This window comes from Plecotus auritus, assembly GCF_963455305.1.
Source record: "Plecotus auritus genome assembly, chromosome: 1".
Taxonomy (NCBI): Eukaryota; Metazoa; Chordata; class Mammalia; order Chiroptera; family Vespertilionidae; genus Plecotus; species Plecotus auritus.
The window spans coordinates 58,385,610-58,407,391 of NC_137770.1; the positions used below are offsets into that span (position 1 = coordinate 58,385,610).

A 21,782-nucleotide genomic window follows, 5' to 3' on the forward strand; every position below is an offset into this window, starting at 1 on the left:
TCTACCAAGCAATTGAATATCTCAAATGATGACTATTTCAGCAGGTATCTTTAATGAATAAAAATTACAGGTAAAAACTTTTTTCTTTTCAAAAAATATTAATGATGTATTCATAGTGCATTATAATTTGTTAATCTTAAGTATGCTTTCATAGTTACAAAAATGTATACATTTTAGTGATGAATGTGATAATTCAATGAAATTTTAGATAGTGTACATTTAAATTTTTTTATTTGTTTTTTTTAAATGTTTTTACGAGTTATTATAATTCTATTCATTAAACAGAATACCAATATGGTTAAAACCCAAACAAAATTGGCATCCCAAGTTTGATAAGCTTCTTAAGGCTAGTTATTTTAATAATTTATTTTGTTCTCATTTATCAGTTTCTTAGCCAGTAAAATGGAGAGTAACAAAAAAACTGTTACCAACCTCCATTGCAGAGATGATAATGTTGCCAGTTGAAATGCAGTAATATTAACACATGCTTAATAAGTAGCTTTCATTTTAATTGCTGCATAACATCAATTTATTAGGATTGCCATATGTGTAAATGGTTATCATGATAATGTTTCTTAAAAATGTAAGGTCTTTGATAACATTTTCAACAATAGGCTGAAAAGAAAAAGACTTTTATAAAATACTCTTAAATTGCTTTGTGACCAATTTGTTTCAGTTTTTCAAACTAAGTTTAAGATTATTAAATGCTTAGAAACAAAAATCAATTGTAATTTACAAATTTATTTCAAAGCTTCATTAACCCAATAACTATTTTTTGTTTCATCAGACTAATTTTTATCTTTTCTTACTGCTTTATGCATGTTAATCTTAAAACTATTATTTTTCCATATATAAAATCATTAAAGCAGTGAAGTTGTACTGTACACTTGATGTTATTTCATTTTTATAAATATTATTGTTCACAATTAAATACTTGGGAGAATTATAAATCTATAACCCGAAAACGATTGACATTTGTGCATTTTGCTTACTTTTTATGCAAATTTTATTCATATACATTTGTTTAGTAACTTAGTTCTAGTTATTTTAATATACTACCAATATAGTTCTCATGCACAAAAGGACATGCTCTATTTTAAATTGTTTGCAATTTCATGTAATAACTAAAACATAGGTAAGTAATTGTACACAGTTAAATTATTAAAATATAGTAAGGCACTAGCATTGTATAGACCTAATTTTTAAAATTTATCCTAAGAGAATGGATAAAGAAAAAGGGTTTTTACCAATTCCATATTTCAAATACTAACTATCAGAGTAGCTTTTAGCATGGTTGACACTCTATTCTACTAGATGTCTTCATTTGTGTTCATGAAATTTAAGTTAGTATAGTTGTTGCTAATGTTAAATATATTAAAACTTAAGTGTAGCTATTAAACCTTCATAAAGTTATGAAATACTCAACTCTATTAATGGCATTTCAGATCAGGTAGGCCTCCTAATTATGCAGATTTTAATATATAATATCAGCAAATGATATAGTCATCAACAGTTTCTGAAATAAAAATATTTTGGAAAAGTTAGTTTTTATATTGAATTGATTATTTTAAAAGTTTCATAGGTGGCATATGCCTTTGTTAATATAAGAAGTTACAATTAATATAGTTTTAGAAATCAAGAAGTTTAAAAAATTTATAGTTAATATTTGAACTATGCTTATAAAGGTTTTTATAAGCATATAAAATATATCCTCCAAAATTCTAAATTTCTGTGATTTTTATCACCTCTAGGTAAGTTAATTGTTAATAGATACTGAAATTGCATTATCATTGAATTTCACCATAGATAATATACATTCTCTCACATTTTAAGTCCTATAATAATAGTCAATATTAATGCATATCACATATAATAACCATATAGCCTACTTTTATTTTTTAAAGAGTAAATCTTTTTTTGAAACTGTTTTACTAATGTATTATGCCATTTATTTTAAATTGTACTGTTTCATCTGTTTCCATTTTAATTATAAAAAATTCAATACTTATTTTGTTTTCAAGATTAAAAAATGAAGCTCCCACTAAGGAACAAAACCCTGTGTCTGAGGTAAATTTTTTCTTTTTTTATACCTTAAAGATTTATACATTAGAAAGCATTATTGGTGTGGTTTTTTAGAAAAAGGTTTAATTCAACGGGCTTACATCGATAACAATTGTTGGCATGTTATCAGGAAAAAATTGAGATTTAAAAAAAATTTTCATTAGATATAAAAATATCTAATCCTAAGTAAAATTGTAAGGTGTTTTTGTTTTGACAAAGACATTATATATTTCACTTGCCTATTTAATTCAACTAGTGAGTAATGAAAATAAATTTATGATTTTAAAATTCTGAAATCCATAAAACCTCAAACATTTGGTACATTGGAAAGTTAATCTTTCCAGATGATATAACTTTGGGGTGGGGGAGGAATTTAGACTATCAAGGATTTAACTAATTTTTTAAGTGAAAATATTTTGGATATATGGTAAGTATGTTTTAGCTATCTTAAATAGGCACTATGAATATAACACTCAGGGTTATCATATAAATGTTATTTACTGGGCAGTCTAATAAATGAGAAATTTCTAATTTCTAAAGTTAGAAATAATTTTGCTCAAGTGCTTGCTTTCTTTATGTTAATTTTTTTTAATGTTACTTAATATTATTTGTGATGTTTTTGCTGAGTATAATGAAGTGAGGCAGGTTTAGTATTTATCTTTTGCATAACATTATGTCTTATACAGAGTAAGTAAAGCCAAGGCAGAAGTAGCAGCCTTCTTCCAAGCAGCTTTTATACCACAGAAAGTTTTCTTTTGTATGAAAGGTTTTTAACTGCAAATAAATTTCTTTAATAGATGTAGGATATTTTGGTTACCTGTTTATTCTTGAGTAGTTTCGGTAGTTTGTGGTTTTTAAGGAATTGAAACATTTAATCTGAGATGTTGAATTTATGTGTATAGAGTTGTTTGTAGTATTCCCTTATTCTTTTAAATGTCTGTGGGTTCTGCAGTGATTAATCCTCTCCTTCATTCCTGATATTGGTAGTTTCTGTGTTTTTCCCCCTATTGTTCTCATGTACTGTATATAACTGTTGAAGACAGAATACAGTGTTATTGTTTTTGCTTTAGTCAGTTATTTAGTAATTTAAAACTTTAAAAAATAATATTGCATTTACCTTCATGTCTACTATTTCCAGTAGTCTTCATATCTTTATGGAGCTCTTTTTTTCTGTCTAGTATCATATTCCTTTGGCCTAAAGAACTTCCTTTGCTATATATTTCATTACATATCTACTGATAAGTAATTATTCTGTTAAAATTTTTTTACATTTCTTTAAAGATATTTTTTTGTCTGTATAGAGGGTTGACAGTTTTCTTTCAGCAGTTTAAAGAAGGTATTGTCTCTTGGCTTGCATATGTTCTGATGAGATGTCTTACTGTAATTTTTATCTTTTGTTTCTATGTATGTATGTAATATGTCATTTTTCTTTGGTTGCCCTTAAGAATTTATCTTTAGTCTTCATTATTTTGAACATGATTTGACTAAGTTTGGTTTGTTCATTTGTTTATTAATATGTTTATCTATTTTTGTATTTATTTTTTTGCATTTATACTTACTGGTGTTCTCTAAGCTGTTTTGTATCTTCAATTTCTGGGGTTCCAGTTTCACATGTGTTGTATCATTTCATGTTAGTCCCTGTTCTTAAATGCCTGTTTTGGTTTCTACACCCCATCCCCCAATACACACATACTCTTTTCTTTGTATTTCAGTTTGGGTAATTTCTGTCTATTGACCTATTGGTTTATTTTTAAGTTGTGTCAGGTCTAATGATGAGACCATCAAAGGCATTTTTCATCTGTCATTATGAATTTTTTGTGTTTTTTTTTCTAGCATTTGCATTGATTCTTATAGTTTCTGACCCTCTGCTAAAATTCCCATTCTAGTCATACATGTTGTCCTCCTTTTTCTACCAAAGCATTTAACATAATAATAATAGTAATTTAAAATTTTCCACCCCATAATTCCAATTGCTGGGTCATATGTCAGTCTGGTTCTGCCAATTGCTTTGTCTCCTGATAGTGCATCCCTACCCCCTGCCCCACCTTGCTTTTCTGTGTATTGTATAATGTTTGTTTGAAAGCAAGACAATATGTGTAGGACTCAGATAAAAGTATTTATATCTGAAAATGGGCATACCTTTTCTTATGTTGGGTCATTAGTATGGGACTTGGGTCCATGTAAGAGTGATTGGACCTGGATTTTTATTTTCTTCATTAGTTTGAACAGGTATTTCTTTCAAGTATACATGTGATTTGCATAGTCCCTTAAGTAGATCCAGGTGGTTAAGTATGCATGTTGGAAAACTTTAATTAATCTTCTAGATTTTTATCACGTGCATTGTAGTGGAATCAATGTTGTCCTACCCCAGTAATATTTTACTGTTACTACTATGTAATTTGTATAGCTTTCCATTTCCTCTTTAAAAAATAATTTCTTTCATATGCTAGATAATATTTGGTGATTTTTAGCTCTTCATATATATTAAAGAATGAAACACTAAAAAGTTCATAGAAAACCCTAGGGTTTGGGATGGAGACAAGGCTGTTTTGCATAGCCATACAGGTTGTGCATTCAGAACTCCAGAAGGCACTATATTAGTACTCTAAAACATTATTGATATTTACCGTGTTAGAAATTATAATTTTGAAATCTTAAAATACTGATATTTTACTGCCTATGGATTCTTCTAAGATTTTTATGGTTTCCCATCTTATGTTTAAGTCCTTTATCCATTTTGAGTTTGTTTTTGAGTATGGTATAAGTTGGTGATCTATTTTCATTTTTTTGCATGTATCTGTTCAATTTTCCCAACACCATTTATTGAAGAGACTGTCTTGATTCCAGCGTATGCTCTTGCCTCCTTTGTCAAATATTAATTGAGCATAATGGCTTGTGTCAGTTTCTGGGTTCTCTGTTCTGTTCTATTGGTCCATATGTCTGTTCTTATGCCAGTACCAGGCAGTTTTGAGAACAGTGGCTTTGTAATATAGCTTGATGTCTGGTATTGTGATCCCTCCAACTTTGTTCTTCTTTCTCAAGATTGCTGCGGCTATTAGGGGTCTTTTTTATTCCATATGAATTTTTGGAGAGTTTGTTCCAGGTCTGTGAAATGTGTTGTTGGTATTTTAATGGGATTGCATTGAATCTATAGATTGCTTTGGATAGTATAGATATTTTAATGATGTTGATTCTACCAATCCATGAACATGGTATATTCTTCCATTTGTTTATGTCTTCCTCTGTTTCTTTTTTCAACATCCTGTAGTTTTCTGAGTACAGGTCTTTTATCTCTTTAGTTAAGTTTATTCCTAGGCATCTTAATTTTTTTGGTGCTGTGGTGAATGGGATTAGTTTTTTTACTTCTCTTTCTGTGAGTTAATTATTGCTGTATAAAAAAGCCATAGCTTTCTGGGTGTTAATTTTTTATCCTGCTACATTGCCAAATTCATTTATTAAGTCTAGTAGTTTTTTGATGGAATCTTTAGGGTTTTCTATGTGCAATATCATGTCATCTGCGAATAATGACAGTTTTACTTCTTTTCCAATTTGGATGCCTTTTATTTCTGCATGTCTGATCGCTATGGCTAGCACTTCCAATACTGTGTTGAACAGGAGTGGTGGAAATGAGCATCCCTGTCTTGTTCCTGTTCTTAGGGGATATGGTTTTCATTTTTGCTCATTGAGTATGATGCTGGCTGTAGGTTTGTCATATAAGGCTTTTATTATGTTGAGATATGATCCCTCTATTAACACTTTGCTGAGAGTTTTTACCAAGAAAGGATGTTGGATTTTGTTAAATGCTTTTTCTGCATCAATTTGTATGATGTGATTTTTGTCTATCAGTTTGTTTATGTGATATCACATTTATTGATTTGTGGGTATTATACCAGCCTTGCATCCCCGGAATAAATGTCACTTGGTCATGGTGTATGATCTTTTTAATGTAATGCTGGATCTGATTCGCTAGAATTTTGTTGAGGATTTTGGCATCTATGTTCATCAAGGATATTGGCCTGTAATTCTCTCTCTCTCTCTCTCTCTCTCTCTCTCTCTCTCTCTCTCTCTCTCTCTCTCTCTCTCTTTTGTGTGGTGTCTTTATCTGGTTTTGGGATTAGGGTAATGCCTGCTTCATAGAAAGAGCTTGGAAGTGTTCCTTCCTCTTGAATTGTTTGGTATAGTCTGAAGAGGATAGGTTTTAGTTCTTTGAATGTCAATAAAACTCCCCTGAAGTTAACATAAATACCATACATCTTTCTGAAAAATAACTGTTTCCCAAAATAAACTTAAAAGAATGACATTGTTTTCCATTTTTGCATATCTCTTTAATGTCTAGTTTAGTAGAAGAAAACTGAATTCTCATGTTTCTGCATTCAGTCTGTTGTGATACATTGTTTTGATTGAAATTTATAAAGAATATCAGACTTATCCAGTACTTTAAAAATCTTTTCAGATAATTCTGATTATTCTCCTTTAATATTACATCAAAAATAGACAAGTGGGCCCTAGCCAGTTTGGCTCAGTGGATAGAGCGTCAGCCTGTGGACTGTAAGGTCCCAGGTTCGATTCTGGTCAAGGGCACATGCCTGGGTTGCAGGCTCGATCCCCAGTAGGGGGCATGCAGGAGGCAGCCCACCAATGATTCTCTCTCATCACTGATGTTTCTGTCTCTCTCTCCCTCTCCCTTTCTCTCTGAAAGCAATAAAAAAATATATTTTTTTAAAAAAAATAGACAAGTAGAAGTTTTCTTAAATATGTATTGCAATGTGTAATTAACTCCATTTAACTACATTTTTTGTACTTCGTTACATTAAAATCTATTATTCTGTCTTAAACTTTGATTGAATATTTTATCCATGGTTGATTTTATGTCAGGCATTGCTCATTTGTATAATATTGGATCACTGAGTTACTTAAATCTTCCAAACATTGACATGTTTCATTATATAATATCAATTATCACGTTCATTAAGATTATCATGAATCTCATCAGTGGTGAATACAAGTTTTCCTAAACTTTAATTTTTACTTGAATTTTATTATTGACAACAAATAATATCAGTTATTTTCCTTTAGCATGGCAGGCTCAATTTGTCAATTTTCAAGAAAATGTCTACTGAACAGCCAAGTTTAAATGCCCATAGTTTCACAGTCATTTTTGCCCATACTTTGCCAGTCATTCTTTAAAATAAAAACGATGTTAAATGGAAAAAAATGTGGCCTAGTTTTGCCCACAGCTTATCACAAACTGAAGTATTTTCCATGTGCAGTACTTTATGCATACATTCTACTTTATCACACAATATTAAAAATACATACTAAAGGATTGAAATATAATAAAATCATATAACATATAATAAAATTTACTGCCTGTGTGTGCTGGTAAAGAATCAATGATTGCCAGTATAATTTAGTGCCATTCCTTTGATTTGTGTTAAGATGCCACCACCGCTTTTGTTTTAACCTCATGTGCCTTGGGTGTTTTGGAGGCCCTAGGTGTCTGTGAACCATACTCAAGAACTGCTTACATGGATTTATATATGTAAAGGTCACCTCCTGGATTGCAGTACAATCTGCACAGTCTGCATGGGAATTATTTAAACTCTAACATATAAAATCGGGTGATCTGCTGGCTGATTCATTGGTGGAGAGTATGGTTTCAAAACCATTATGGGAAATCTTTTCTTTGGGGCTGGTAATTTTTTTTTTTTTAAATATATTTTATTGATTTTTTACAGAGAGGAAGGGAGAGGGATAGAGAGCTAGAAACACCGATGAGAGAGAAACATCGATCAGCTGCCTCCCGCACACCCCCCACTGGGGATGTGCCCGCAACCAAGGCACATGCCCTTGACCGGAATCGAACCCGGGACCTTTCAGTCCGCAGGCCGACGCTCTATCCACTGAGCCAAACCAGCCAGGGCTGGGGCTGGTAATTTTCTCCAAAGAAAAAATCTTCTAGGTTCCAGTTGGGAATGGTAGGATGAAGAGTGATTCCTCTGGCTCCTGGGACTATGGATTCCTTTACTCAGTTTATGGACTTTCATTTTTTTTGTTTTATTTCTGTTTCTCATGCCTGCCCTTTGTTGTTCCTGATGTTTGTTCACAAGATTACATTGTGTCCAGTTCAGAGTTAACCTTGAGCCACTGTGTAAGGATAGGTATCTGTTGTGTGAGTTATTGAAAAAGCATTTAGATTTCTCAGCAGTCTTTGTGCTTCATTTTTACCTTTTCTGTACTGAATATTGTACTGAATTCCTCCAAATACCAGATTTCTTGGGTTGCCTGGACAAATTGATTCTCTTATTACACTTCCCACTTAGATGTTTTGTTGTAACTTCCTCCACACTGTGAAGTCAGTTTCCAGTCCTCCAGCCACTTTCCATTTAAAAATTTGTTGAAATCTCTTTGACAATAAGTTTGCTTTGGTGTTTTCTTGGTCTTTATGAGTGAAAATGGTTTCTTTCTTTGCCCTCTTTGTAGCAGGGTTTTGGGAAAGTGAGGAAATAAATGTATGTGATTAATATACCATTATCACAGGCTTGTTTTAGTCACTATACTGATTAAGAGCTAGATCTGGATTTTAATCTTTACCACTTATTGTGGTATTGCTTTAGTTCTCTACTTAACCTGTGAAGTCTTATTTTTCATTTGTAAAAATAGAATTTATGATATCTAATATGAGAATTAAATGAGATAGTGAATATAAAGTTCTTAACATACTACATGCATTATATGTGCTCATTAATTGGTACCTGTCATAAACTGTTTTGCTGGCCTCTGGCAAACTGAGGTTTTATTTTATTCCTTCCTCTCCATAAAAGATTAGAAATAAGCAAAATATTTAATTTGTCTATCATTTAATGTAACTTAGTTTGACAATGGAAGGGTTACTGTGACTCATGAAATGATAATTTTCACAAATGTTTGTATTTAAGTGTCTATACTTAATATGTTTGTATAAGAAATACTGTGAATACAACTTGTTCAAATATAAGTTGTCTAAAACTGTAACTAGTTTTCTATTCAAGTAAAATGAATTGAAAATTGAAAGTTGAAAATTCGTGTATAACTTTAGACTTACCCCAAATTTAACTATAGTATGATTATTCTTAGGTATCTGCAGTGGGTTGGTTTCAGGACCTCACTCCCATCCCAAAGGATACCAAAGTCCGTGGATGTTCAAGTCCCTTATGTAAAACAGTATAAAATATTGCCTACAGTTGGCCTTCCACATCCGTGGATTCCCAACCGCAGATTGAAAATACTGTTTTTAATCCGAAGTCGGTTGAATCCACGGAAACGAAACCAAGGGATTTAGAGTGCCGACTATATATTTATTGAAGAAAAATCTGCATTTAAGTGAACCTGCACAGTTCAAACCCGTGTTGTTCAAGGAACTGTGATTGTAATTATGGTCCATATTTGAAACAGAATCTAAGGAAACCAGGTATTCTTATAACTGGATAACTGTTTCATGACTTTGATTCAGAAACTTGTGGTAGAAAGAATTTTGTATAGGTTTCTTTAAAAACAATTTTAAAAATTATACTTTTGATAATGAGAATTATTCTAGTTTGTATTTTTAATTAAAAATTGTTTTTTAGTTCCTTGATATATAAGATTGCACACTTAAATTTCTTTTATCCAGAAAGGTTAGTATAATAAAAGTAGTTTAAGCTGATCCATGATGATAAATTATTATTTATCATTTCAGGAAATCGCAAGACCTAATATGGCTGAAGGAGAAACAGAAACATCAAATTCTGAAAGGTAAATATAAGGAAAAACTGAATGTCAAATCCAAGTATCTGTATAAAATGACACTTGAGTTGTATTATTGTAGTTAAATAAAGGAGTATTTAAATACTTGTATATGTTATTGTTTTTAATAATGACTTAATTAAAATAAATTTTTGAAATTTTAATACAGCAACATTATACTACAGATCCCTAGTTTTAAAATACTTTTATACATGTAGAGTATAAAGTTGTTAAAAAAATTATAAAGTACTTATTAGTAAGTAAAATTTAACAGATTTTTATTGCCCCTATTAAACGAAAACAGTTACAATTAGCTACAAGTTACAACATGGGGACAATTATCACAAATAGGTAATTTTAAAATCTTTTCTTTTTTAAGTATTTTCAAAAAGCTTTAAAGCTACTTATTTATGTGGTGGCATCTCAACTTAAAGTTTCAAAATTTAGAAATTGGTTTTTAAAAATTTAATGCTCAGGTAGAACACTAAAGAACACAAGACATTCACAATCTTTTAGTAAAAGAATCCCAACTTTCTAATTAGAACTCTTTCCAGATAAAGATAATTTTATTTTACCTTTAAATTAAATAATTTCTCCATTTTTTTTTAAATATATTTTATTGATTTTTTACAGAGAGGAAGGGAGAGGGATAGAGAGTTAGAAACATCGATGAGAGAGAAACATCGATCAGCTGCCTCCTGCACGCCCCCTACTGGGGATGTGCCCGCAACCAAGGTACATGCCCTTGACCGGAATCGAACCTGGAACCCTTGAGTCCACAGGCCGATGCTCTATCCACTGAGCCAAACCGGTTAGGGCTAATTTCTCCATTTTTATCTTTCTACTGTATATTTTACAGTAGGTTGCTTGTTAATCTCATGAGATTAATCTATTGCTCTTAAAAAACAAATTATGGAATAAGGTTTTATGAAAGGTCTTAACTTAGACTTAACTTAGCATTTTTCATAGAATCCTAGAGGGAATGGAGAAGAGTTTACTAAAATTCAACTAGAGGGAAAAAGCAGACTAGTCACTTCTGAATTACTTAACATTTTTTGTAAATTGTAGTTAGTCCAAAAAGAGCTGAACGAAAATAACAATTATACCACTCTAAATGAGGAAAATATAATTTTTTTTCAGATGATGTAATTGACCTATAAGAAACCAAAAAGTGAGCTAAGATTCTTTTCTATATACCAATAACATCTTTTCTATATACCAGTTACAAAATAAAATGGACAAAAGAGTTAATTCACAATATTAACAAAAATGTGAAATATGTAAGATCTAAAAAAAAACCACAAAAATTTACTGAGGTAGAAAATAATATGTTAATAACTTGCATGATAGGCCATTTGCAAATTAAGTTGTGGGTTTAATGAACATTTAGTTGAAAATTCCAATGACATTTGGTTTGGAAACTGACAAAGTTTAAGGTTCTGATTTTTCTATTTATTAATATCATAATTTATATAATTATTGCCCTGTTGTTAGATATTAAGGTTGTTTCTGTATTCACTATTGCAACATTATTTTAATGGACATCCTTGTACAAATATCCTTTACATTTTTAAATGATTAGATTTAGGGAGAAGAGCAGTATAATGAAGGCAGTTTGCTCTATTAAATAACAAAGCACATTATAAAATGTATAATTGTTAAGACTATGTAGTATTGGCTCAAGAATAGTGTGAAGACAGATCAGAGCAAAATGCATTGCAGAGAAATGACCTTCCTATATAATAAAGAGGTAATATGCAAATTGACCATTACGCCCTTGCACAAGATGGCCGCCCCCATATGGTCAAAAGATGGCCGCCCCCAGGTGGTCACAAGATGGCCAGCAGGGGAGAGCAGTTAGGGGCAGCCAGGCTGGCAGGGGAGGGCATTTGGGGGTGACCAGCCGGCAGGGGAGGGCAGTTGGGGGCGACCAGCCGGCAGGGGAGGGCAGTTGGGGGCAATCGGGCTCGCAGGGGAGGGCAGTTGGGGGCAATCGGGCTCGCAGGGGAGCAGTTAGGCATCAATCAGGCTGGCAGGGAACGGTTAGGGGGTGATCAGGCTGGCAGGCAGAAGCGATTAGGGGCAATCAGGCAGGCAGGCAGGCAGGCAGGCAGGCATGCGGTTGGGAGCCAGCAGTCCTGGATTGTGAAAGGGATCCCAGATTGGAGAGGGTGCAGGCTGGGCTGAGGGACCACCCCCCAACCCGCAGTGCACGAATTCTGTGCACCAGGCCTCTAGTATAAATATAATTTAGTAAGTAATAAGTATTTGATAACCATTGGTTTGATATTTGTCATTTCATTAGGGAAAAGTCTAAATTCTGGGTAGATTGATGTAAGAAATAAGACTTGTGTTATCATAAATTAATTTTCACTAAAATAAGCATTGTTACATCTAGATAAGGGGCTAGAGATCCTCTTAGAAGTCTTTTGTTTCTAATGTTTTATTATTTACTAGATAGTTTCTATTAACACATCAGGGTAAGAGTAAACACAGACACACACTCAAACATATACGTATACAAACATGCACACAACATCTATGAATATATGCATGTATATTTACATATATTTTTCAGGCATATTTTTGTGTTTTCTTTAATTAGGTTGTTAAAAATTAGGAAAATATTTGTTAATGCTTATCAGATTTTGCATAGGGAAAGACACTGTAACCATAAGAGGACATAAAAGTCATAAAAAAAATAGCTATTTTTACATACTGTATATATTTATTTCTTATTTAAAGTACTCTTAGAAATTAATAAGAAAGCATAAATTTTCACTAAAAACAGGCAAGGATGTTAACAAATGAAAATGATAACCAGGACTAAAACCAGTTGATAGACTCTACAGGTCTATTTTTAATATGGGATTCTGGAGTTTTTCATTCTTGCCTCAGAAAATGGTCATCTCCTAAATTGTAACATGGCAAGTACCGTGAACCTGTTTGTTTGTTTTCCCCCTTCTTTTTGGTGGGCAAGTGGGCGTTGGCTTTTTTTTTTTTTTTTAATTAGAGCATGTCTTTATTTTGATAATGTTAAAAAATATTGTATTATAAAGCAATAGATAACAAATGGCCTTATCCTTTCAGTAAACATGATAAAGCTTCTTCAGAGGAAAAAAGTGGATGTGATGCAAATGCATTTGAAGGCTCATCAGCAACAAAAAATGAAGAAAGCATAATAGTTCCAGATAAGGAAAACAATACCTGTCTTGAAGACAAGGAAACTGGCTCAAAGAATATCTTCAGTTATGTTTCAAATACTGGTAAAGATAAAGTGGAAAAGGAAAAACAAATAGAGCACATTGATCAGGAAACAGAGTTGAAGATGTGCCAAAGTTCAGAAAATAAAATTTCATGTGATCAGATTAAAGATCAAAGCTCCAATGAAGCTAGGTTTTCTTCAAAGAATATTAAGGATTTGCGGTTAGCATCTGGTGATGTGAGCATTGATCAGTTTTTGAGAAAAAGAGATGAACCTGAATCTGTTAGTTCTGATGTTAGTGAGCAAGGCAGTATTCATCTGGAACCTTTGACTCCATCAGAGGTACTTGAGTATGAAGCCACAGAAATTCTTCAGAAAGGTAGTGGTGATCCTTCAGCCAAGTCTGATGAAGTAGTGTCTGATCAAAAAGATGATGTTCCTGGAGAAAATAGCCCTAGCACAACAGAGACAACAGTAGACCTGGCAGATGAAAAAGAAAGAAGTTGACTTAGTTGTCAGTCTCAGTTTTAGTGTATCAATGGTAAGAGCATTCAGATCAGTGCTACCAGGTGAGCTCAGTAGAGTTCAGAAATAGAAAAATGTGAGGAGGTCATTCATACACTTTATCTGTATGTTCAACCTAGGTTATTACAGAAATTTATTCAATAATAGCATGATTAGTATGAGTTTCCAAGAGGTTTTAAAACATAAATAGAAAAGCTTCATTTAACAGTTCTCAAGGAAATGGAACTTGGTTGCCAGTATGAGTTTATTATTAGAATATTATTTATGTTTATAAAGCAGTGAAACTTCCATCAATCCTAAACTAAAAATCCTTATTACCTTTATATTCTTCCCAATTAACTTAAAAGAAGAAATTTGGAAACCATATATCTTTTGGGAATTTTAAACTAATGACTAATTGGCATTGTGAATAAAGCTTTATTTGGAGTATGATGCTGGTAAATGCATAGAGTGTGAAATTAATGAATCTATTGAGAATTTTGATACACATAAACAATTTTGGATTTAATATAACATTCCAGACTGCCAGAAGCATGTAAACAGAATATTTGAATCTGTGTACCTCCATACATGTATTAGTCTGCCAGGCTGTAAGCTTACCTTAATTAAACTTTCAGTGAAAGTGAAAATATTAAAACATAAATTTATATTTGTGTTTTTGTCAGTGTGAGCTGTGCAGAAATCCCTTAATGTTGCTAGTTGTATAAAGTAGAAACCCATTGTTAAAACTCCTGTAGTTATTATGCTTTTAACGTTGTTTTACTGATCTTTAGAAATAGACCCATAAAAATGGTCTGGAAACCAAACCAAAGTATGGAATAATGTAGATATTGTAAAGCAGTCAACTGAAAACATGTCCTGGCATGAATCCAGCCGTGTTTAAGTGACATTTTCTTTAATTGTAAAATAGAAACTTCAAATGGGACCTAAAGCAGTGATGTAAAAAATTGTTTTGGGATATTTAGTCTAATTTATCCATAAGATGGCTGCTAAATTGGTTTCTCAGTTGTTTTTAATCATCTAGAAAATAATAGATTTAGAAATGGGTAAATGAATAACCGTAGTTTGCTTTGAAGTACTACTAAACTTTTATTTAAAATGTTACATTTTTACTTCTTAAAATGTGCTTTGAATCCTTAAATTTTGTTTCACTGAATATTAAATGTTTTAAATGTCTGTTAAAATCCTGCTGTATATAGTAGTTTTTAAGTAAATATTTCCAATAAAAATATGAATCTGAATAATTTTATTTTTCAGAAAACTGCTTGAATAAGTTTACCTTTGGCGCCTTTAGAAACTATATTTGTTTAAGGAATTTTCACATTAAAGTTAGTGGTAGGATTTCATTCTGTATTCTTTAATTGGTGTATGATATATCATAAATTAGCACGTAAAGTATAGGGGAAAATACTGCTAATATTTACAGAGTATGGACTTGTTTGCTAAATTCTTTCACTTCAAGAGATATATAATTTAATATTATAGTTTTCTATCTGCTCAGTACATTAAAGAGGCTAAATGGCAAAATATATTATCAACGTATTTTCTTGAATATTTGGGAGGTAGGAGTGTAAATATTTTCACTTTTTCTGCACCTAAGCAAAAATAGGGAGAAAAGGATCCATTAGCTGTCACCCTTAACCTTGTTGAAACATACATCTATATAGCAGAAAAGATTTGGGGAGTAATTTAAATCTTAGAAGAGCAGGGAGTAGATAAAAGTTTATGTAAGCACCACTTTCTGAATGTCATTCAGTTAGTTAGTTGCCAAGCCTATGCTTGAGCCCTGTACCAAAATAAGTCCAAATGACACTATAATCCCTTTGAGCTTTGGGGTTGTTCTTTTTCTGCCTCTATAAGAATAGTGGTATTCAAAATAGCTGGTCAGTAAACTGATTATTAGAGAAAAATGAAGTGAGAAGGAAAGAGAAACACTGATGTGAGAGTGAAGCATTGACTGACTACCTTCTGCACCACCCTTTTGAGCTTAGGCATGTGTTGGGAATCGAATGGGCAACCTTTCCGTGCTCTGGACAATGCCCAACCAACCAGCCAGAACCTAAAATTTCTTTTAAAAGAATTGGTAAGATATGAGTTACCTTGTTTTTGTTATAAGTAAAAGATGAGGAAATCAACTATCTGGGCAATTATTTGCCCAAGATTGAACTCAGTTTGATCTGATTCTAAAGTTATTGTTTTCTACCTTATAGTTCGTAGCATTTATACTGAATGCTGCTTATTAAAATAAATATCTTTTTTTAGCAAATAACACTCCCATTGATGGTACAATTATAGTTTTATTATTTATACAGTTATATGTATATGGCATGGAGGACTTCTTAACCTAAAGAAAAGGACCTCGTGATCTTTTTTTTTTTTTAAGCAGGAATTGAGGAATTTTATCTCAAGAGGAAGGATTAGATAATCATTTTGTTAATAGGAAATACAGCATGCAATTTTTTTTTATTATTATTGATTTCAGAGAGGAAGGTAGAAGAAGAGAGAGAGAGAAACATCAATGATGAGAGAGAATCATTAATCGGCTGCCTCCTGCACACCCCCCACTGTGGATCAAGCCCGCAACCCAGGCATGTGCCCTTGGCCGGAATCGAACCTGGGACCCTTCACTCCGCAGGCTGACGCTCTATCCACTGAGCCAAGCCGGCTAGGGCCAGCATGCAATTTTACAGCCCTGGCCAGTGTGGCTCAGAGAAATATGTGTCTTCAGACCCCATTTCCCTTTTCACCCACTTCTCAAATCAGGCAACCACCAATCTGTTCTGTATATCCAAGAGCTCAGGAATTTTGTTTTTTCTTTCAGATTCCACATATAAGTGAGATCATATGATATTTATCTTCCTCTGTCTGCCTTATTTCACTTAGCATAGTACCCTCACGGTCTATTCATGTAGCAAATGATAAGATTTCACTTTTTAATGGATGAATAATATTCCAGTGTGTTGTGTATGTGTGTGTATCACATTTTCTTTAGGTGTTCATCCATCAATGGACACTTAAGATTTTTCCATACCTTGGTTATTGTAAAGATGCTGTAATGAACATGGGTGCATATATCTTTTCAAGTTTTAGTGTTTTCAGATAAATATCCAGAATTGGAATTGTTGGATCATATGATAGTTGTATTTTTTTTTAAATCCTCACCAAGGATGTCAGGGGTTCTTTTTGTTTTGTTGTTTTTATTTTGTTCTGTTTTGTTGTTGTTGTTTTTTAGAGAGAGAGGAAGAGGGAGAGAGAAACATCGATTGGTTGCCTCCAATATGTGACCCTACAAGGGATCAAACCCACAACCTTTTTGGTGTATGGGACTACACTCCAACCAACTGAGCCACCTGGCCAGGGCTGGCAAATCTATTTTTAATTTCTTCAGGAACCTCCATACTGTTTTCCATAGTAGCTGCACTAATTTACATTCCCACCAATAGAGCACAAGGGTTCCCTTTTCTCCACATTTTTACCAATATCTGTTATTTCTTATATTTTTTATAATAGCCATTTTAACAGGTGTGAGGTGATATTGTGGTTTTAATTTGCATTTCCATGATGATTGGTGATGTTGAATATCTTTTCATGTACCCATTGGCTATTTGCATATCTTCTTTGGAAAAATCTCTTCTCAAATCTTTCCCATTTTTTCGGAAAATGGCTGCCAAGAGGAAGGCAGACTGCAAGATAGTGTGTGAGTGAAAAAACAAAGGGAGAGTGTGTGGTCGCATGGGGAGTGTTTGTTGGTGAGTTGAGGGACAGCTATACTACAGGAGACTGGGGGACTGTCGAACGGGGCTCCCCTGACCGGGCAGCCCCCACTACTGCTGGGTTCCCTCCTGGAGTGACCGGTTTGGATGCGGAGACCACGCCATCTTGATGGAAAAATGGATGTTATCAGGAGCCTGAAAAGGCCAGGGAATCTACAACTACAGCACCCAGCTGCGAACCCAAGAACACCGGTTACCCAGTGGCACAAGCAGCGGATTCAGAGGAGCTCTACACTCCACCACGGAAAGGTCAGATTTCGTCTGGGATAAGGTGAGGTCTGTGGTCCCGGCGGGAGAGAGAAACACGCACGCGGGAGCTGGAGACCAGGGAAAGTCTGCGACCAGAAAAATCGGTTGTGGTTGGGGCTGGCGTGGTCCATGAATGTGGAAGGGGGTCTGCAGAGCTGCTAACAGAAGGGAACTCTAAAAAGCAACCCATTTTGATACGGGTGCAAAAGGATAGCCTAAAAATTTTAAAAGTGTGCTGGCTGCTTAGACCCAAGGGGAAAAAAGACTGCAAGGACTTGCGCGCAGCCCCAGAGTTCGCACACTTACTCTGGCTCTTTTTTTTTCTCCTCTTTAAATCCTTGCTTCTGATTACTAAGCCCAATACATAGGATCACCCAATTGGGGACAGTCTAAGAGACTGCAAAGGAAAGTTGTTTTTCTGGAACCTGGGGATCAGAGCGGGGAATAACCATCAAAGAACCAGCTCTGGGGCAACCCACTCCCCCAAACCGGTATCAAATCTTCCCCATTTTTTCAATTGAATTTATTGGGGTGACATTGGTTCACAAAATCATACAGGTTTCAAGTATACAACTCAACAAAACATCATCTGCACACTGCATCTTGCGCCCATTGCCCCAAGCAGTCTTTTTTCGTCCCTATCCCCCCTTCTCACCCCCTACCTTTGCCCACCTCCGCCTATCCCTGGACCTGTCCTCGCCCTTTGGCTATCACCACCTGTTGTCTGTGTCTATGTGATATACACTGAGTGGCCAGATTACTATGATCTCTGAACACATAATTATATGGCCACTCAGTGTACTTCTCGAGTACCTCATTTATTTGATATCAAAGATACTATAAATCGTGCACCTAATCCGTTTTCCCCTTTGCACTGGCTGATAGAGAGCTCAGGGCAAATAGGTGGTTGATCTCCAGCAAAAGTCTAGAATACTTTTGGTACCCATTTGAGTTACAAATACACTGAGTGGCCAGATTATTATGCGTTCAGAGATCATCATAATCTGGCCACTCAGTGTGTGTGTGTGTGTGTGTATGTATGTGTGTAGACACACACACATACATATACACACACATACATATATACATATATTTCAATACTTTCACCTTCTTTCATCCAGTCTTCCAGTCTTCCTCCCTTCTGACAGCCATGCATCTGTTTCATGTATCCACGCTTCTGTTTCTATTTTGTTCACCAGTTTATTTAGTTCATTAGATTCCACATATAAGAGATCATGTGGTATTTGTCTTTCTCTGACTGGCTTATTTCGCTTAGCATAATACTCACCAGGTTTATCCATGCTATTGCAAAAGGTAAGATTTCTTTCTTTTTTATGGCTGAGTAGTATTTTATTGTGTAAATGTACCATAGCTTTTTTTTTTTTTTAATATATTTTATTGATTTTTACAGAGAGGAAGAGAGAGGGACAGAGAGTCAGAAACATCGATGAGAGAGAAACATCGATCAGCCGCCTCCTGCACACCTCCTACTGGGGATGTGCCCACAACCAAGGTACATGCCCTTGACCGGAATCCAACCTGGGACCTTTCAGTCCACAGGCCGATGCTCTATCCACTGAGCCAATCCAGTTAGGGCTGTACCATAGCTTTTTTATCCACTCATCTACTGATGGGCACTTGGAGTGTCCAAATCTTGGCTATTGTAAATAACGCTGTAATGAACCTAGGGCTCCTCAATGGATTGCCCCAAATAGGTAGGCCGGAGCCGGGGAAGGCCTGCGGACCTCCAGTGCAGGTGCACAAAGGCCCCGCACCCGGGCCAGGCTGTGGCAGAGGCCTGTGGACCTCCACGAGTCTGCAGACCCCCAGCTGGGCCTGTGGCAGAGGGGCCTCTCCATGTACCTGCGGACCCCTGAGCCAGCACAGGGGGGCGGGGACGTGAGCCTCAAGTCCCCAGGCCAGCACAGGGGGCGGGGACATGAGCCTCATGTCCCAGGCCCGTTGCCAGGAGTGGGGACATGAGCTTCATGTCTCTGGGCCAGCGCAGGGAGCGGGGATGCAAGCTTCATGTCCCAGGCTTGTTGCCGGGGTTGGGGATGCAAGCCTCATGTCCTGGGGCTCGTTGCCGGGGTCAGGGACGTGAGCCTCATGTCTCTGGGCCAGCTCAGGGGGCGGGGACGCAGCCCGCTGATCAGTCGTTACATGACAGCGTCCCAACCAATTTGCATATTATCCTATTATTAGATAGATGGGCACTTGGGCTGCTTCCAAATCTTGGCTATTCTGAAAAAGTCTGCAATGACCATAGGAGTAACATATATTCTTTCAAATTAGTTTTTCAGGTTTCTTTGGATAAATTCCCAGAAGTGGAATCGCTGGCACATAAGGTAAACTACAAATGAATTAAAGACTTAAAATGTTAGACTTGAAACGATAAAAATCCTAAAAGAAAACATAGGCAGTAAAATCTAGGACATTTCTAGTAGCAATATTTTTTCTAATATATCTCTGACAAGGGAAACAAAAAAATAAATGTGACTACATCAAACTAAAGTTGTTGCACAGCAAAGGAAACCATCATCAAAATGGAAAGATAACCCACTAAATAGAACACATTCGCCAATGACCCATCTGATAAGGGTTTAATACCCAATATTTGTAAAGAACTTAAAAATTTAATAACAAAAAACAATCCAGTTTAAAAAATGGGCAAAGGACCTGAATAGACACTTCTCCAAAGAGGACATACAGATTACTGAAAAGATGCTCAATATCACTAATAATCAGAGAAATGCAAATTAACACCACAATGAGATATCACCTCACACCTGTCAGAATGGCTGTCATCAATAAATCAACACGTGTTGGTGAGGATGTGGAGAAAAGGGAACCCTCATGCACTGTCGGTGGGAATGCAGTTTGGTGCAGCCACTGTGGAAAGCAGTATGGAGTTACCTCAAACAATTCAAAATAGAACTGCCTAATGGCATACTGTTTTGATTACCAGAGCTTGTAATACAGTTTGAAATCAGAGTTTGATATCTCCAGCTTTTGTTTCTCAAGATTGCTTTGGCAATCAGAGTTCTTTTTTTGGCCATTCGGGCACACCAACCTCTTTAAAAATGGCTTCTCCTAAATATTACAGTAAAACATGCTGTTTGTGGAGAATTGGGAATTATGTAGTTTTAAACTTTTGAAATACTTTTACCCACTGCCTAAAAAATATTTTTAATTGCTCTGATTACATCAAGGGCTAGCAAACTGTGACTCACAGTTGGCCACCATTTTCTAAACAAAATTTTATTAGAAAACAGGCATGTCATTTGTTTACATATGGTCTGTTGCAGCCTTTGCACTACAACAGCACATTGTGCATGACAGACACCATGTGGCCCACAAGCCTAAAGAGTTACAATCTAACACTATAAGAAAAAGTTTGCCAGCACCGGTCCTTTATTTTTATATGGGTCTATCATAATTTTATAACTGCTCTTTTATTTTCAGTGTCATAAACACTACAGTGAAACTTAGTTCATAAATTTTGGTTCACATGGTACTTATAGAAAGCCTCTTGTCCCAACATGAACTTCTAAGAATTGTTTCTCTAGATTTTCTTTTTATTCTTCAAACAAACAAAATCAATTTCTTAAAAAACTGAATGTGATTTTTATTTCTGTTGTTCACCAAATATTTTTTTAGTATGAGACCATATGATTATTCCAGGCTGCTGAGGTGTGTATGAGAGCAACTTCTGGTTGGAGAGTTTAATTGTTGATCTGAGACTTTAGAACCCCTTTTCCCAAGTGGCATGGCTACTTCTTGCATTTGAGGTGGTGATGCTCCATCAGGCTGAGTTCCCTAGTGAGTGTGGTCAGGGCCTCCCTGTTCATTCACATGGACATGTAAATAAGGATTTTGAGGGAGAAATAAGCATTTTTATTTTAAGCTAGTGCAGTTAGGAAGTTTTGTTTCTACAGCATAATGTAGTCTATCCTGGCTGATACAGGAACTAATTCTGAAAGTAGAATGCTTCCATAAAAAACAAACAGAAAAACAACTAAATTAAACGATATTGCACTGGCTTTGGAGACAGATGACGAGACTACCTAATCCACATTCTGCTGTGGCGAAAGATTTGATAAACTTGCCTGCAATATTCAGAAGACAAATAATACACTTAATATTAAGTTGTATCTCTAGGAAGTTCGGATGACAAAATCATAATAGTATGCTTTGTTTACAAA

The 21,782-nt window shown here is 34.8% G+C and overlaps 1 protein-coding gene across 5 annotated transcripts in view; it reads left to right on the forward strand.

The window, feature by feature from the left end:
• ZNF280D (zinc finger protein 280D) overlaps nucleotides 1–14,812 on the forward strand; it is a 117,636-nt gene extending 102,824 nt beyond the window's left edge. For 4 of the 5 annotated variants that reach the window (XM_080645699.1, XM_080645702.1, XM_080645700.1 and 1 more), the window contains 3 exons: nucleotides 2,022–2,067; nucleotides 9,779–9,834; nucleotides 12,916–14,812. In XM_080645699.1, coding sequence (XP_080501825.1) covers nucleotides 2,022–2,067; nucleotides 9,779–9,834; nucleotides 12,916–13,537 — 724 coding nt within the window. In that variant the 3' untranslated portion in view covers nucleotides 13,538–14,812. Of the gene's footprint in view, nucleotides 1–2,021; nucleotides 2,068–9,177; nucleotides 9,512–9,778; nucleotides 9,835–12,915 lie in introns of all 5 variants that reach the window. The other variant, XR_013959253.1, reaches the window with a different exon arrangement.
• Nucleotides 14,813–21,782: the final 6,970 nt, after the last annotated feature.